The following is a 17637-nucleotide window of genomic DNA, read 5'->3' as shown; positions in this document are numbered from 1 at the left end:
CACCCTGTCCAAAATATAACAATGGATATTTTCCAAATCAAGATTGCTGCTTTGTTTTGTTTCCCATGGAATGAAATTATGTACTTTGGGGTGGAGAAGAGGTAGGTAAAAAAAGAGGGGGAAATTCCAGCAAGGAACTCACCACCACGATTTAGTTCATAGATAATTATCGGACCCAAGATAAGACCAGTTTCCGCATCCGGAGGGAAAAAATGCATCCAAAATTCTGAAAGGGTTGGACAAGTCAACCTGAATCCATGTCATAATTCAAATTTGAGAGAATCATAGGAGGATCTGACCATGCAGAGGAAAGGAAAACAAATACAGCCCCAGGAATCCAAACCATACCAAAAATTTACCTACCCCAGAAGACGACTGCACAGTTTGCATGTCTATCCCTCCATTTGTCTAGGTACGAAAAGGGATGAGATTTTTGGACGAGATGTCGATCGTCTCAAACAACTGCACACTTTTTTTTATTAGGACGCAATTGTTGCAAAACTAAAAGCCACCCCCGCACTGAGAGAAAAAAAGGGGATGTGCGGAAGGGATGTTGGACTTTTATGGAGCGTGAGAGGGGTCAAAAAAATGATAAATTTGGGCCAAATTATTTCTGCAGGGACCTTTCGAGAGTGAAAGAGAGAGAGAGATGAATATTATTATTATTACAGAATTTGTTCCTCCACCGTCGTAGCGTAGTCGTCGTGGTCGTCGTCGTGGTCGTCGTCGTGGTCGTCGTTCGTCCGTCGGTTCAAATATGGTTTTGAGGGCGTCTAAATCTCAATCGTGTAAATTATTGCCCAAAATGGTTTTGAAATGGTGCATTGTATTGTGTAGTATCCATCCAATCCAATCCAACACAAACTGCGTAATGTTATAATGACACGTACCATACGGCATAACGCAATCTCACACTTCTTCTCTGCCTCATCATCATCATCGCACTATTAGCAGGATGAATAAGAAAAATGAGGTATGGAATGTGCTGCTGCTCGTGTAAATAAATAAAATTTCAGCATTTTTACGCTTTTTTTAAGAGAAGACGACTCCTGTGTAGTCGTTATCTTGAGACAAATTGGTCAAAAGAGGGGGATGGAGTGATTGTGGAGATATGCAATTTTGACTGATTTGGAACTATGGCAGTTGATTTCGTTGAATTTGCAATAATTGAGAGAAACGGTTAATTTCTGAGTGAGGAGTTTTGAATTTGAGTAATTTTTGAGCACAGACATCTGTGATGTGCTAATTAATGATACCTAAAATACAAGATTTTGTCCGAACTTCTGTCTCAAGTATTTCTGGGTGAGTAGTTTTGAATTTGAGTAATTTTTGAGCACAGACATCTGTGATGCGCTAATTAATGGTACCAGCAATACAAGATTTTGTCCGAACTTCTGTCTCAAATTTGGCAAATATTAGCCTAACTTCACTTCATTACTATACGTTAATTCGGTCAAATTTGCACCTAATTATGCCCAAATAATGTAGATGGTTGCCCTTATTAGCGAAAGATTGTATCAAATAGTTATGATTCGCAATCACGATTTCGACCAAGAAAATGACTGTCGCCAAACGATAGAAATGTCCCAGTTCGCCCCTCTGCTTAAAGAAAGCCATCCATAAAACGGTAATCATGCCCCTCATCTAATTTCCATACAGCTCTGCAGGACACCAAGCCATAAAGTAAGCTAGGAACAAATAGTTCACCACTACGGACCGTCGGGAACAAATAATAACAATAATATAACGAGAAATGAATGCAAACAAATAAACCGACGAGGAACGAACACAAGTTTAGTTCAGGTTGATGTGAAAATGCGATTAAAAACGGTCTGCTTTAGGATTTGAATTGCCATGTGATGTTCTCTGTTCTTCTGTTACTGTGCATTTTACGTGTGTGCGGTGATTTAATGTTATAATTATCAACAATTTGGGAAAACCCGAGGCGGTCGGGCGGCGGTCTTTGTTGGTGTTCAACTAAATATTAAATGCTCCATAATATCGTAAATTAGTCGACCCCGGTATTACAAGGCAGACACACTCCTGCTAAATATCATCTCCCAGGAAGGATGCCTTTTTGATAAAATTAAATAAAAACCGTGTACATTTTGATTTCAACCTTTTGTTTCACCACCACCACCACCCGTGCTGAGTTAATGGGGGATGTAAATCTTGTAGGTTTGCTTAATTCTCAAAGGACAAAAATGCACTGAGTAAACTATTTATGAAGAGGACAAATATTTTTATCGTTCTTTTTTAAAAAATAAACAGAGACACAAATTCTTTTCCTTTGAAACTAAATAAATTTTATTGTCATCAAAAATCGAATCTTTTGCCACGCCAAGAGAGAACAGACAGATTTTTGAAATTTTTTTCACATGTCTCACTTTGTTATCTATTTACATATTCCATTTAATTAGAAACGACTTAAATAAGTAAGTACTTAGTTGAGGGTTTTAGTTAAATTTAAGTCAGGAAAACTGCATGTGTGTAAATAAGGAGAATAAATAAGATTGGGATTTACAAGATGAATTGAGACTTGGGTGTAACCCCATTGTTTTACTTTGGGTGGGAAGTTGCCACTGAATTTAGTGATAAGAAATAAGATCATGATGCGATGGCAATTTGGGTGTTTAGGCCAGTTTAGTGGGTTAAGTGGTGATGATGATAAGGGAAAACGGGGATAAAGTGTGTGCATTCATGAATAATCTGCTACTGGCCGGTCCGGTCCGATGATCTACATTGACATGGACGACCTCAAAGCGACCCCGCCTAAAATCATCCAGGTCGCCAAGCCAAGAGAGTCGAATGTCCACCGAATTATGCAGCCTGCTACTGCGGACCGGACTGGTCAGTACGCCCTTCATTTATAAGCTATAAAGTCTTCCCTGGAGAGAGAAGAATATCCAAATTATGACACATTTTTAAGGCGGAGACCCTTTTCCGCAATTAAGTCGCACCAGGTAATAAGTGGACTTTGAGAGATAGCATCGTCGTCAAGAAGTGGCTTAAGTGAGAGAAACGTGTCAATTTTATGTGGGAAAAAATCCTGAATATTTATTTCGACATTTTATGACACATGGAAAAGTTTATGGTGTTTTAATAAGGTTTTTTTGTGTTAAAGGTGGAAATCATCAGATTATGCTGATATTTATTAAGTAACAAGATCTATTTCACTGACTGAGAATTGTGTAAGGAACAAAGACTTGGTAAAAATATATCCAATTCGGGAAGTTTGTGGATAAAAAATGCATGCAGTACTTGAAATCTTTTTAGTAAACAATTGCATATTTTACTTCAGAAGGTCTTCCCACTATGCGAACTCTAAATTTTTTAGCAAATTAAAACCAAATGTCGATTTGTGACACAAAAATACTTTCATTACGTAAACTATGTTTCACGCTGTTTGAGTTCATCACGATTAAATTATTTAAATTATTATTTGAATTATTCAATTTCGCATGATTTTTACGCCAAAATAAAAATAACTAGTGTAAAATAATAAAATAATTCGGCTAATGTACTCAATGTGAACTAACTCAAATAGCGTGAAACGGAGTTTAATAATTCGGTGTTTCAGTGAACTTATCAGCGATCTGGTAAACAACAGTTAAGATAACCCATGGACGGATAACCCACTTATTTGTCCAAAGTATCCCATTTAGCCCCACAAATCTCAAGTACGTAGAAACATAATGATGGGTTTGTGAGATTTTGGGATTTACTTGGTCAGAGTGAAACATAAAATGTGAGACTTGGACGCCATCTCAGCAGTGGAAATGTGGATTTATTTTATTTTTGTGGACATCAGCTGAGCCGGGTAGCGGAAAATGAATCTGTCCACTTTTAATTCGTCAACTTCACTTGTGTGACGTGGTTTGTTTACTGACGACACTTTAAAGTTCTTCCTTGTGGCAATAAATTATTTACTTATTTCGATAAGCGTGTCGTTAACTAAGGAGGTAAAGTAATTAGTATTAAGTTACAAAGAAATTGCTACTTCCGTTGCCGTTAGGTAAGTTCACTCTTTGAGAAATTTTTAAATAAGACTAATTAATGATTTAATTGGTCACATTAACGTCAGAGGTCACATTTATAATTAATTGACCTTTTACTTATCAAATTTCCACAAATAGGCTGACCTAGGTTGAAAAAGGTGCCCAGTTATCCTCCCGTATCGATTGACGTCGAATTTGACGACGGCGGCGACGAGTTGTCACAATTGCTCCATTTAATCGAAAGAGGCAGGAGGCGAGCCGTCCCGTTTTGCGGAGAACGATGTACGGAAACTCAAGAACGTATCGCGGCCCAAGTGGAAGCAAAACCGTTGTCAATATGGGTAAAGCAAAATTCGAAAGAAAAATCGTCTCCTCATTTTTGAACACTTAATAAATTTACACATTTTTACCCACATTTAGACGAGGATATGATGGAAAGTGCCAACTCGACTCTTGCCGAAGGACTCTCTTCCAAAGTGAATCAGCTCAAGAATGTGAGAATCCTACTTTTTTAAAATTAATTACTAACTGACAACGAACGAATTAAAATAGTAGAAAACTTGACATTTATTTCGATTCGTACCGTCCTTGTAACTCGTCTTGGTCAGTACTTTCGTTTTTCATTTGTACCAAAGCGTTCCATTAAACAATAATAGTTGCATATTTAATGTGTCTCTAGTTACAATAGATAAATAAATATCGTACGTAATAATTACCTAACGAGCTAATTACATATACAAAGTCTTATTGTCACTGGTAGGTAGGTATTTGTAGATGTGGAGGTCATGTTGATGATTTGTAGTCTATATTTTAATCACCATGTCGTCTCATTGTTTTGATTTCAGTTGGCCTTTGACCTTGACTCGGAGGCTCGTGACCAGATCCCTCTCCTGGACGGACTTGGTGATGAGATGGAGTCGGGTCGGGCCCGTTTGGGCGGATCGTCTGGGCGTTTGAGGAACATAGGGCTCACTCGGGGCGTCACGGGGAATAAGATGACGTGCTACGTGGGCTTGGCTATCGTTACGCTACTCATCTTCTTCTACTACGTCATCATTCCGCGTGTTCTCAACTAAAATAGTATATTTATAACGTCCTTTTCGTCCCCCACGTCCAAAATTTCTTTGAAAAAATAGTATTGTACTGCAGTATCATTTTCCACTTCCTTGTATCCAAAATTGTTAAAATTATTAGTGCTGCGAGTGCCACGATGGAAAAAAATGTTGACCATCCTATCATATAATTTGAATAATAATGATTTGAATACTCGTGATAAATAGAGTCGAGATAGCCGGCAATATTGCAAAGGGGGAAGCCCAGGGTGTGGATTAAAAGTCCGCCAATGCTGGGCTGGCTAGTCCGACCGGCAAGAAATTTCATGTGGTGGGCCCACGGGAGGGCGAAGAAGGAGACGATCCTTGTGATAAGGGGGGATGTCTTCATGACATCGACGAGTGGCGTGGCGAGAAGGGTGTAGCCCTGCGGAAGGAAAGAGAGAGAAAATTTAATTATGTTGTAACTGTGTAAATTTTGTAAAGTTGGTGAAACGAGGTTACGATATCCTGAGAACTTCACCCACTTGTTCTAATTGTGATCCAAGTTTACAAAATTTATACAGTTTACGAGGATGTGCTGATGAATGATGAATACGGGCAATCAATCAACTATTAATTAATCATCATACGATAACTACTACTTTTAAGCAATGCATCCATACATACAAATTTTATACGTACATATTATTTATTATTATGATGACGCCTTCGCAATTTTAATACGGGATCCGAGATTGAACTTTTAATGTTAAAATGGAAATAGATACGTGATACGTTGTACGTGGGTTTGAAATGGAAACTATTTTTCTATTTGTTTGTGCTGTTCTATGTGTGCTGCATGTGCTGATCTGATTATTATTGTATATAAGAATAGATGGAAATATTTAAATTTCGTGATATTACTGTATATAGATATGTACGTATTCCTACTATTTAATCGATGATGCAATAATTAAAATAAACTAAAAGTAACAAAGTGTATAAGACCCAATTCTGTTTACCTTAATTCCATAATGTCTCATAAAACAAAACGGATTGCACAAATTTAGTATGCAAAATGAGAACAAAAATCGCACCGTTTTGATATTTTCCCTCTAAATCACTTACTTGCATTGTCGTTGGGAACTGGTCATGCAACAGCCTGCCAAACTCCACGTCCGCCATGAACGTTTCCGGATCCATCAATCCCTGTCGAAATAACTCCGTGCAGATGACCGTTGTTTCCGAAAAGACTCGTCCCAAGAGGGCCCCACAACTTCCGAAAGTTCCCACGAAACACGGCCCCGTGCAGGCGGCAGGGACAGCGCCGAGCGGAAGTCGGCCCAAGACGAGGACACACATCGCGCACCCCGTCGTCGACCCGATGCACGAGCCGACAAAGGGTTTCGCTGCCTTGAGGATTTGTCTCAGCTCGGGCAAGTTGGACGTGGGGGCGGGTGCGGGTGCCGGGGTGGTGGACACTTCCGATGCGGCAGAGACGGACGAGTCGAGACGCCTGGGGGACAAGTAAATTTTAAATTAATAAGAAGAGAATTCCCTTCCTTTGATTTTCTGGGACAATTAAGATTGATGAACAACGTCACTTTTGTAAACGGTAAATTTTTGAACTTTGCGTAAAAAAATAGAAGCGGATAGACTGATGTTCATAAAAATGGACTTGCTTTCATGAGATGCAGATTATAGTAAAAAATTTCCCCATCCTTTTACAAATTAATCTTTTCACATATCTGTAAACTTGTAAAAGAATAGAAGCGGATTGACCGAGGCCCATAAAATAAAAATGAACTTGCTTTCAACCTTCTACAAATTTACGCAGTTACAAAGCTTGACAATCATTGTGACATAATTACTTCTAAAAGAACTTCGTGTGTTGAAAACTTAAGAGTGATTGTAAATACTTCTATCATTACTCACTTATTGGCCGGTGCCGGAGTGGATGGATAGTTATAGCTCTGATAATAATAATTATTATTGTTCGCATCCTCCTTAGGATTCGACCACTTCGAATTCTGCGGCAAATTCCAATTGTTGTCATTGACTTGTCCGAAGCCATATTGATACTGGGTCGCTGGGACGCTGTCGACCACTTCAACCGGACTTCGCTTCTGTCGTAATTTCATCTCTGATCGGAAACACTTAATTGGCTCGCTGATTTTCGCTCCGGGTGTGCACGCGACTTGCAACGTGGTCGTGAGCGGTTCCTCCGTGACATTGTCGGACCCATGAAAACAGAGGAATGTAATCCCAAACCCGTGCTGGTTCGGAATTAATAAGTTTTCTGGTAGATTTTCCTCCTTGAAGTAGTAATTGTACGGCATTTGGTTGAAGGGGTCGTGCGTGATGAGGTTCATAACGTATTCAGAGCACCCGACATCAATCCGCGTCTTGTTTGCGAGCATGCGCAACTCTGACCCGGTGAGCAGCGAGGAAGTGGCGACCTGGAAGTCGGAAATTACGAGTTTTTCTTCCTGCAACTCGTCTCTCTTGAGTGAAATGGTATCCTCCAAGATCCAAGTGGACGGTTGGAGGAGGGTGGCCGACTGAGAGGTAAGTTCTGGAACGGCTGAGACGCCAAAGTACACCCCGTCCGACCTTTGACCTTGAGATGAGAAATGAATTCCTCCCGAGAGGGGTGGAAGGGTGGAGATTTGACCTCCAGTGACTTCTTCGACTGCCAGGGCAGCCGTGTCATAGGCCAGCACGGAGGTCAATATACGAGGACTCGCACCTAATGAAATTTTTACAGTAGATATTCATATTTTTGTTGATATTCAGTTGAGGACAGACAATGACCTAGCTTGTTTGACCCTTGACCTACCCGTATATTTCGTCAACTCTCGCAACATCCTCCTCCTCGTGGGATTATCCCAACCTCCCGAACCCACAAAGTTGACCGTGTAGAGGCCAAAATGTGCATTAACGGTCGTCACATTCGTCGCAATTTCTCTCCTCTGCCTCCCCCTGGATTCGTCGCCCTCCTCCCCACCCCCATAAGCCCACTCCTCATGCTCCAAAATATCCGGAGAAAACCATCCCATTTGCACATGCTCCCTCTCTCCAGCCGCCCTCAGTGCTAACCTGCTTCCATTCCTGGCCAACAAAAGCACACCAAACCTCTTCTTCCCCGAACCCCCCCGAATTCCACCCTGTTTGTCCAACATTTCCCGAAAAGTGGCTAAATGATCCGGTCTCTGGATAAAAATCGGGTCCGTAAATCCAATCCCTCCCAGACGACCGGCCTCCTGTTCAAAGATGTCCAACCATTTGACCTGCGACACGTCGCCACCATCCAGAACGGGAATGAGGGCATTAATCCCCACCTTGGCGACACGGTTGAGCAACGCCACACTCGCCCCGGTGCGACCCATCTGCACCGACGAGACCACCACGGAGGGAGGAAAATGAACCCCACCGATCAATCGGGGCGTATAAATTTTAACAGGTCGCGTAATCCTGGTCGGGTTCGATGAAACGAGACGGTCCCACTCTGAGGCAATTTGAGACAAGTGAGACTCGCTCAATAACGAGATCAAAGTGAGACTAGTAGGAGCTGCCAAAGAGTTGGTCCAAAGCCGTTGCGCTACCAGAGTAGAATTTTTTAGTTGTGATACATCTATAAAATCCGGGGTGAAAGTGTCCCCCGACACGTCGAGGTCACGAAGGGAGGCAAAAACCGATTTGAACAGTTCGAGCTGAAACTCCTTATCAATCCCGGAGGTCGAGTAGAGAACGGGAATCGGATTCTTGACACTGTCACCACCATCACCACTGCTTCGAACCGTGGAAGCTCCCGAGCACAATTTCACCAACACGACACACCACACCCACGACCACCAAGGCAGACCTCCCTTCACCATTGTCCTATATTCTGCTCTCCTCTTCCTCAATTTAACGTGAATCACCCTCGTCGACCTTCTCACGAGTAAAATTACCGAAATAAATCAAGGGTACAAGTTAAATATAGAGTTGCCCCCTGACTGGACACCACGTTGACATTGGTGACACTTTGGAATCCTGACTAAGAAAGAATTCTTTCTTTTCACAGAGAAAAATCTGGTCCAAATCCACCCTCGAAACCAGTTCAGTCCGGAAAAAGGGAGCAATTACTGTCAGACTTTAAATCATAAGGATGTTAGTGTGACGACTTACGGTACTGGACTCGGACACCTCGCGTTTCATCCCCTTATATAGAAACGCTTTCGGACCAGACAAACTCCACGAGAGTAAATGTTTGGACGACGGCGTGAACAAGGGTGTTCGTTGCAAAGAACCGCTATATATTTTACCTATGTATGTATGTATTTTTAATATACTGTTGTTCTTCTAACCTTGCCATTGACCATCAGATTTAGAAATATGGGCCGTACGAAAAGGATTGTGGTGGAATTTTGGCCCCTCTCGAGGTCAAGGATAACATGGGAAGTGATCCCCCTCAAAAAAGAGAGCCATCCTGTCCACACGGTCCCCAGGTATTATTTATTATTGATGGTTTTTCTATAAGCATATGTATCTACATGCATATGTATGAACATTCTATTAACACAGTTTCATTCGGGCATAAATTGTTGCGAGAGAGCAGAGATGCGAGTGTAATGTAATCTGCAAGTTTGTTGAAAATAACGACTTTGGTGAACGACTTTGTGCTGTGTGTGGTGACGACGATGAGCAAAGTCTCGCACCCCATTAGCCTTGTTTCAATTGGTGGTGGACGAACGGAGGGGCATATTTCGACCACAACGATATCATGCAGTATAGCGGTCATCGAGATGGAATGGAAGCTGTGGCAAAATTACGCTACACTTCTTCCGATTAGCACAAATCATCACCAAGTAAAACAAATTCGTCAAGTTTTATTTTTTATACAACTCCGTACGTACAATTCACTACGATGATGGGAACTAATGAGTTATGTCCCTGAGTGAAATGAAAATGGGGCAAGAATTTCAGACCAGAGGAAAATTACTATTATAATAATTAATTGTAGGTCATGCCCGAATTTATTCGGACATTTTTTGTTGATATTTTGTAAAATGTATGTAAAATTTACAGGTGAGACTATGTATAGCAAGAAAACAAAGGAGGCAAGATGAGACTCTGGATTAAAATCGAGTTTACGTTGACGTGTGTGTATTGGAATTACAGAGCATTTTTTAAGAATTGATGAAAGTTACCGCAGTCAAGTGTGACCATGTGACTTGTCTTTGCTTTGGTGCAAGTAAAAATGAGTTTCTCATGGGTTTCTCATGGTAATGTTGATTTTGTGCGAGGTGGACAACCTACTTATTTGTTGGCTGGGTAAAAAGGAAATCGTACACGTTGACGAGCAAGCAATTTGTAAATACTGTGTACGTAGAAAATAAAAACCGAGTAAATGGCGTAAAGTTGGGTATAGTAATTAACGTTATCAACACGGTTTCTCATTTGGTAAAAATAGAAAAATATGGAATTTTGCTTGATTTCCTTGATTTCACTCGTTATTAAAGTGTACACAGTTTATTACATGAAAAAATTTTCCTCTGGTGATTTGCAAACGCCTGAGCACCGGTGAAAATAAAACCCTTTATTCCTCTGCAAATAATACAAAAATCGACTTAAAGAAACATGTAATTGCTCACACAGGTTTGTTGCAAATTTCTGATACAAAGCAGACTCGTATCTCTTTGAATTTCATGAATTTTAGAAAATATAAACGTATGTAAATGGTTAGCTCCGATTTAGATTGATGGATTACTACAAATTGTACAAAGGATTAGAAACACGAGGCAATTTGGGATAGTTTTTTTTATCCAAAACCTTCCTAGCCTGCATTTTACAATGTATCCGTAGATATTATTTGGTATAAAGACATATAAATATTTCTTGTCAACAGTCAGATAGTTTTTACTGTTTTAGAGTTTGACCTGTTACGAGTTCCAAGTAATTATTCGATTTCTTATGATTTTTACGTTAAAAATCATACGAAATTGAATAATGTAAACGCCAAAATAAAAATAACTGCTGTTAAATATTTTTACGCTAAAAATCATACAAAATTGAATAATGTAAACGCCAAAATAAAAATAACTGCTGTTAAATATTTTTACGCTAAAAATCATACAAAATTGAATAATGTAAACGCCAAAATAAAAATAACTGCTGTTAAATATTTTTACGCTAAAAATCATACAAAATTGAATAATGTAAACGCCAAAATAAAAATAACTGCTGTTAAATATTTTTACGCTAAAAATCATACAAAATTGAATAATGTAAACGCCAAAATAAAAATAACTGCTGTTAAATATTTTTACGCTAAAAATCATACAAAATTGAATAATGTAAACGCCAAAATAAAAATAACTGCTGTTAAATATTTTTACGCTAAAAATCATACAAAATTGAATAATGTAAACGCCAAAATAAAAATAACTGCTGTTAAATATTTTTACGCTAAAAATCATACAAAATTGAATAATGTAAACGCCAAAATAAAAATAACTGGTGTTAAAGAATAAAATAATTCGGCTCATTCAGTTACTGTAATCGAATCACTTGGAAGTTCCAAGTTGGAACTATTATAATAGGTCAAACAGTATTCATGCAGACTTAAAAATCACCAATAATGAGACATGATAGACGCCAGTCAACCGAGGAAAATTCCTGAGCCAGCCAGCAAGCATGCAATTTGAGACTTATTATTATCGTTCCAGCAAAATAATAAAACGACTCCATGTTCGAAGCCATATATCGAGCCAGATATATAATATATGCCAATAATTTAAATCTATAAGTGACTATAGAGTAATTAACTAACCACTCCAGAGCAAAAATCTCCTGGGAAGAAAAACGTCGCTCCGTCGGAGTTGAGGCCTCAGTCGAGAGCTAATTTCTTTCCAGTCAAGTCCCAACTAAATTTAACGATTCAGCTTTAAAAAAAAATCTCGAACAATTGACTTATTAATTCACAATTTTGTGTAAACAGCAAGACTCAATTTCCTGACACAAAATTTCAACACGAACTACTATTCGACCCCTCAATCCTAATTGGGATCGTTTTTTCTCACTTTTTTTCTTGCCAACCTGTGACCTTCTTGTCCTTGATATGGAAATAATAATGTTGGAGGGTGTTATCGTGCCGGGTATTCTACCGAGTGTGGAGGTTCCAGAAAAGGTGGATAAGTTCGGATGAGACTGGCTTATCAGTTGGCGACAAAGGGAACGATCTCCCAAATTGTTGGCCAGGTGGTGGAAGAAGAAGTTTTTAAGTATTTTTATCACTGACTTATGTGTGGGAGTGGTTAACAACGAGGTCAGTTAAGGTCTTCGAGAACTAGAAGTAAAGCCATCGACAAGGTTGAGGAGATCCGGCTTATTTTTGGTGAGAAAAATTTACGATACTTTTTTAACTCATAGTCAAATCCGTCTCTTAAAATTTTGTAAAACCATTATGTATCTAACTCTATAGTTTTCACTGGTGAGTGACCGCTTTTAAGTTCTCGTCTGAAAATTGCATTAATTAGAAAAGAATACATATCCTTTCTGCCCCCGACAGCTTGTTTGTCCATAAATAATCTCCACCATGGCGGCGCTTATCGGCTTGTGTAAAGCAACCCATGTCGTCTATCCAAAAAACCATGCGTACCTCGATAACCGCCCACTTCCTCCCCGCCCCACGTCCCCCGTGGGTGGCTGGGCGTCCTCACCCCTCAATAGGAACGACTTCTCCAACAATGCGGCTTGGGAGGTCGTGAAGTCGTCAGCTTTGCCGCCCTTCGGTTTCCACGTTGAACTGGAAGTCAGCACCGTTCCGGTAAAAAGACGTCTCAGCTCGTGGGAGCTGTTTCCTATTCAAGAGGAAGATGAGGAGGAGGACGAGGAGGATGAGGTCAAGGGGACTGAAGAAGATAACGTCGCATCATTACCGTCGTCGCCCAAACCCCCGGTGATCTTTGAACAAGTGGTGGATATTTATTCTGCGTTCTGGTAAGTGGTTAATTTTCGCTATGAAATGATACAACATATAGAAACGGTCTAAGATTTAAGAAAGTGAGAATATCCTATAGTCTTAAATGGGACAGAGTGAGCTAGGCCATTAGGAGGTCACAATCACAATAAATTAATCATAAAATTGAACCTTTGCACAAAAATTGGAAACTCTTTACGTGAGTCATGCCCCTCCCAAATTTGTAATTTAACAGTTAATTTCCCTAGGGGTAGTATATCATCTGCCATAAGAGTTCCAAGTAATCCACGATCATATTAGCCGAATAAGCTGAACCGCATAAGGTGCTCTAAATTAACATGACTTTATTTTATTTTGATGTGAAAAATTTTCACTGAAAATCATTCAATTTCCCAAATTCCAGACACAACTTGAATGATTTTCACGTCAAAATAAAATATTCAAAGTCATTCAAGTTGTGTCTGGAATTTGGGAAATTGAATGATTTTCACGTCAAAATAAAAATAAACTGGTGTTAAATAATATAATAATTCGGCTTATGTAATGAGTTAGAACTCTTATAGCAGATGACACAGTAAATGTTAAGTTAATTCGAATCGAGAAGAACAAAATGAGACAAAAGAAAAAATGGTATTACAGACTACACTATTGAGACAAATTATGTATTAGTGGCATATACAACTTTATACAAGTTCTGGTGGTGGTGGTATATATAGTGGTTATTTGCATACACACGTTCACACAGCAGGATTTGTGCTGCGTATAATAAAAATAATCTGATCCCGTGTCCAGTTTCAAAGAGTGAAAGTTTTTAGTGTGGGAACCTTTTTGCATGCTGGAGGAACGCAATTGTCCTCCTGAAATGTTCTTAACAGAACGATAATAATAACAATAACAGCGACTCCTTGGTATTCCGTTCTTATCCGGGGTCGAAAGTGAAGACGTAAAATACTTTACATCAAAACAAAACAAGAATCTCAAATTGTTTGTGTTTGCATCGACAATATTTGATTTTAGCAAATACATCCTGTTTAGAAAAATAACACAGGGCAGGACTGAAGGCAAAACCAAAACCTAGATAAACAAATTAACCTGATATCGAATTTCTAGTTTAATACTCCGGTGCTCATTTTAGCTTTATATCAACTATTCCAAAGTACAAAGTTTAAGTCGTCATTATCTTCGATACATTTAGTTAGTCGCGAATTTGTATAATTAAGCAAATTCTCATTATTCTAATTTCGGTGAGTAATCCCAGTTTTATTTAACTTAACCTTGAACGTGAAATCGTTTCGTTTTGCAGCACGTTAAAATTTTGCTTTTTTAATGAATTGGACATATCTATTAATGGATTATTTTAATTGTTGTCGACCCCCTAGGGCCTCAAATCGCCACAACTCAGCCCCACCCATGGCGGATCCACAGCCACTGCGGAAGGAGAGTGTCCCCCAGCCCGTTGAACGGCAAAGAAGCGTTTCTGGCGGGGGTGCGATTAACGTCGGTTCGTTGGATCTGTTTTGTTCTAGCCCGATCGTGATGGGGATGACGCCGACGAGCGGGGGACCAAGTCCCGTACCACCCGCGGTGATGAATCAACAGCCCATCGTCAAAATTGGACATTACGTCCTCGGCCAGACCTTGGGGACCGGGACGTTTGGGAAAGTTAAAAGTGAGTTGTTATTGAATTATATAAAACTAAAAGTATGGATTCTTTATAATTTTTGTGATTTGTTTTCTTAGTCGGTGAACACCAATTGACTGGACATAAAGTTGCTGTTAAAATTCTGAACAGGAATAAATTGAAGAGTTTGGACGTCGTTAGTAAAATTCGGAGAGAAATTCAAAATTTAAAACTCTTCCGGCATCCGCACATCATCAAATTGTAAGTATTCTATTTAATCAGGTCAAGTTTGTAACCGTGTAAAGTGTTCAAATTTTTTGATATGCTACGAAATTGTAAAAAGGGATAAATTCGACATCTTAGATTGTTTTTACTTTAAGTTTAAAGTTTCAAACGGATGATATTAATTACGACGAAGTTAAATAATAAATACTTGTTTACCATTAGATATCAAGTAATTAGTACGCCATCGGACATATTCATGATTATGGAGTACGTTTCGGGAGGGGAGTTGTTCGAATATATCGTGAAACAGGGCAAGGTACATAAAATTGATATTCTTAATGGGATAGTTAAAAGTTCAAAATCCTGTCATGTCAACATATTTATGTAACTCTCTGATGGGTAACTTAATAACGTGTAGTCATAAAATCATATCTGCGGTGACTCACCACTTTAGTATAACGATAATGGGCTTGTTTACAGGTTGAGGTCAATAGCTGAGTAATACTTTTAATTGTGTTTGCATTCCAGTTAAAGGAACACGAAGCACGTAGATTTTTTCAGCAAATAATCTCTGGTGTTGATTACTGCCATCGTCACATGATTGTCCATCGGGACCTGAAACCTGAGAATTTGCTAGTTGATCGAAATCTGCATGTGAAGATTGCTGATTTTGGTGAGTAAAAATGTTGTTGATTTGTAATTTCGTAAACCATATAAACTTTGTGAGATAAGCTTACAAATTGTAAAAAAATACAATCAGGCCTTTCGAACATGATGACGGATGGAGACTTCCTCCGGACAAGCTGTGGCTCTCCCAACTATGCGGCACCTGAAGTAATTTCTGGCAAGTTGTATGCCGGCCCGGAAGTGGATATCTGGTCATGTGGAGTCATTCTGTACGCCTTACTGTGTGGCACGCTCCCCTTTGACGATGAACATGTTCCAACGTTATTCCGCAAGATTAAATGTGAGTCGGCCTGTTTTTAAGAGAAGAATGGGAAATTTAATGAAAAATGTTTTATTCAGCCGGAGTTTTCCCACTGCCCGAGTACTTGAACAAATCTGTGGTGGCTTTGTTGTGCCATATGTTGCAGGTGGATCCCATGAAGAGGGCGACGATAGAAGATATCAAGTAAGAGCATTTTACACTTCATTTCCAATTCAATTTTTGATTGGCTGCACGTGATTATTACTAAAACTACAAACATGTGAGGTGATGATGACTAAGATTTAATAATTACATGATGAAATATTATTTATATTTGCATCACAGGAAGCATGACTGGTTTCAGAAAGACTTGCCCGTGTATCTCTTCCCATCTCCAGTGGATCAAGACACATCAGTAATCGATCCCGACGCTGTGCATGAAGTTTGCGAGGTGAGATTTTGCAAAGTTTTAACTTTCTCGAGAGAATTTTCTGTTAAATGCTTTGCAAAAAAATCATGGGTTTTATATTTTTTCAGAAATTTGGCGTCAGCGAGAACGAAGTCCACAACGCTTTAATGAGCGGTGATCCACACGACCAGCTCTCCATCGCCTATCATTTAATCATCGACAATCGCAGAATTGCTGACGAGGCGGCTAAAGCTGAAATAAAGGATTTCTATGTAGCCAGCTCCCCACCACCGACGGCCTTTCCGTCAGACGGCATCCATAGCCCGATAAGGCCGCATCCAGAACGTATAGCGCGTAAGATATGATAAGATAAGAAGCTATCGCTAGAAAAGAAACCTGATGTTATGTATAATTAATTTTCGCTTTTATATAGCCCTTCGTGAACGTGTCATCACCTCAGTGCCAGTCGGAAACAATGCAGATCGACATAAAAACAGTGGGGTCAAGAGGGCAAAGTGGCATCTCGGAATTAGATCGCAAAGTAAACCACACGACATCATGAACGAGGTGTACAGGGCGATGAAGACCTTGGATTTTGTGAGTCGCTTATTTTAACCTTATTATAACTAGCCGGTTAATTGATTAATTTCGTGATGTGCTTAGGAATGGAAAATCGTGAATCCTTACCACGTCCGTGTACGACGCAAGAGCGCCAATAATACCAAGCATGCTAAAATGTCCCTTCAATTGTACCAAGTCGACTACAAAAGCTATCTGCTGGACTTTAAGAGTCTCTCTTGCGAAGAGCAAGACAAAGAGAACATGCATTCCAGTGAGTCTCCCATTTGAATTTATCATCATGAAACTATTTAATTCATCGGATAACTTTATAAACCGTGCACATTTCGTCTGATCAGTTTACCAACTAGTAGTTCTAAAATCACGATTGATTGATGCCTGCAAAATTGATACGGGCAGAAACTATCTCAGAAATTTCTATATATTTTGAAGTTTAAAATTGAACAATTATTCAAGTGACAATAATCAATTCATGTTCATTTTTGTACCTTTCCAAACTCGGTAGTTGCCAAAAATTTGCATCTTCAGCACACACACTATAGCTACTTTATGCATAGATTACCTTGTGTGTAATTTAAAACTTGCGAATACCCTCAAGTAATCTGCTTAGTTAATTATTTAATTTACTATTATTTCCTCAGGTATGGAAATGTTATCGACCACTGCCGCAGGACTGAGTCACCACACGATGGAATTCTTCGAAATGTGTGCCGCCCTCATTACACAACTCGCCCGCTGAGCCATTCACACTTATCAATTTTTGTAACAATACAATGCGGCATTTTTCTTGAGTGACTTAAGACTATCAGTAATGTTAATAAATTCAAGTCATTTAAACCCAATTCAATCCTCCACATGGATGGAGAGAGCTTTTATTATA

The 17637-nt window shown here is 39.4% G+C and overlaps 3 protein-coding genes across 4 annotated transcripts; 2 read left to right on the top strand and 1 right to left on the bottom strand.

Annotated features, from left to right (window-relative positions):
- The first annotated feature begins 3684 nt into the window (after positions 1 to 3684).
- Positions 3685 to 5087, top strand: LOC110857256. The gene is made up of 4 exons (XM_022105879.2): positions 3685 to 4015; positions 4137 to 4339; positions 4419 to 4492; positions 4844 to 5087. The coding sequence occupies exons 2-4, from the start codon at positions 4279 to 4281 to the stop codon at positions 5072 to 5074; spliced, it is 366 nt and encodes a 121-aa protein (XP_021961571.1). The 5' UTR covers positions 3685 to 4015; positions 4137 to 4278; the 3' UTR covers positions 5075 to 5087.
- Positions 4542 to 11069, bottom strand: LOC118435296. Its single transcript, XM_035851109.1, has 4 exons — positions 7872 to 11069; positions 6968 to 7781; positions 6161 to 6548; positions 4542 to 5477 (listed from the first exon to the last, which is right to left on the bottom strand). Exons 1-4 carry the CDS (start codon positions 8908 to 8910, stop codon positions 5085 to 5087), a joined length of 2634 nt encoding a protein of 877 aa, XP_035707002.1. The 5' UTR covers positions 8911 to 11069; the 3' UTR covers positions 4542 to 5084.
- Positions 11070 to 12596: 1527 nt separating this feature from the next.
- LOC110863072 (5'-AMP-activated protein kinase catalytic subunit alpha-2) lies at positions 12597 to 17599 on the top strand. Of its 2 annotated transcripts, none has more exons than XM_035851115.1 (12): positions 12597 to 13015; positions 14375 to 14664; positions 14736 to 14877; positions 15064 to 15157; positions 15370 to 15514; positions 15602 to 15808; positions 15868 to 15973; positions 16115 to 16220; positions 16307 to 16532; positions 16612 to 16775; positions 16842 to 17010; positions 17399 to 17599. In XM_035851115.1, exons 1-12 carry the CDS (start codon positions 12612 to 12614, stop codon positions 17494 to 17496), a joined length of 2151 nt encoding a protein of 716 aa, XP_035707008.1. In that variant the 5' UTR covers positions 12597 to 12611; the 3' UTR covers positions 17497 to 17599. The 2 variants fall into 2 exon arrangements, with proteins under 2 accessions (XP_035707008.1, XP_021967995.1); XM_022112303.2 differs by lacking the exon at positions 12597 to 13015 and adding an exon at positions 13755 to 14239.
- Positions 17600 to 17637: the final 38 nt, after the last annotated feature.

The sequence above is a fragment of the Folsomia candida genome, unplaced genomic scaffold (genome assembly GCF_002217175.1).
Source record: "Folsomia candida strain VU population unplaced genomic scaffold, ASM221717v1 Fcan01_Sc001, whole genome shotgun sequence".
Lineage (NCBI taxonomy): Eukaryota > Metazoa > Arthropoda > Collembola > Entomobryomorpha > Isotomidae > Folsomia > Folsomia candida.
Note: the sequence above shows the minus strand (reverse complement) of the source record. Positions and strands in the feature narration are given on the sequence as shown.

What these genes read in the sequence shown, in the direction of transcription:
- LOC110857256 (XM_022105879.2), top strand. Translation starts at nt 4,279, where the DNA reads ATGTACGGAAACTCAAGAACGTATCGCGGCCCAAGTGGAAGCAAAACC. An exon ending in CAAAACCGTTGTCAATATGG is followed by an intron (nt 4,340 to 4,418) that starts GTAAAGCAAAAT and finishes ACCCACATTTAG; the next exon opens with ACGAGGATATGATGGAAAGT. An exon ending in AAGTGAATCAGCTCAAGAAT is followed by an intron (nt 4,493 to 4,843) that starts GTGAGAATCCTA and finishes TTTTGATTTCAG; the next exon opens with TTGGCCTTTGACCTTGACTC.
- LOC110863072 (XM_035851115.1), top strand. Translation starts at nt 12,612, where the DNA reads ATGGCGGCGCTTATCGGCTTGTGTAAAGCAACCCATGTCGTCTATCCA. An exon ending in ATATCGTGAAACAGGGCAAG is followed by an intron (nt 15,158 to 15,369) that starts GTACATAAAATT and finishes TTTGCATTCCAG; the next exon opens with TTAAAGGAACACGAAGCACG. An exon ending in TGTGAAGATTGCTGATTTTG is followed by an intron (nt 15,515 to 15,601) that starts GTGAGTAAAAAT and finishes AAATACAATCAG; the next exon opens with GCCTTTCGAACATGATGACG.
- LOC118435296 (XM_035851109.1), bottom strand. Translation starts at nt 8,910, where the DNA reads ATGGTGAAGGGAGGTCTGCCTTGGTGGTCGTGGGTGTGGTGTGTCGTG. An exon ending in ACTCCGGCACCGGCCAATAA is followed by an intron (nt 6,549 to 6,967) that starts GTGAGTAATGAT and finishes CTTGTCCCCCAG; the next exon opens with GCGTCTCGACTCGTCCGTCT. An exon ending in AGTTCCCAACGACAATGCAA is followed by an intron (nt 5,478 to 6,160) that starts GTAAGTGATTTA and finishes TTCCTTCCGCAG; the next exon opens with GGCTACACCCTTCTCGCCAC.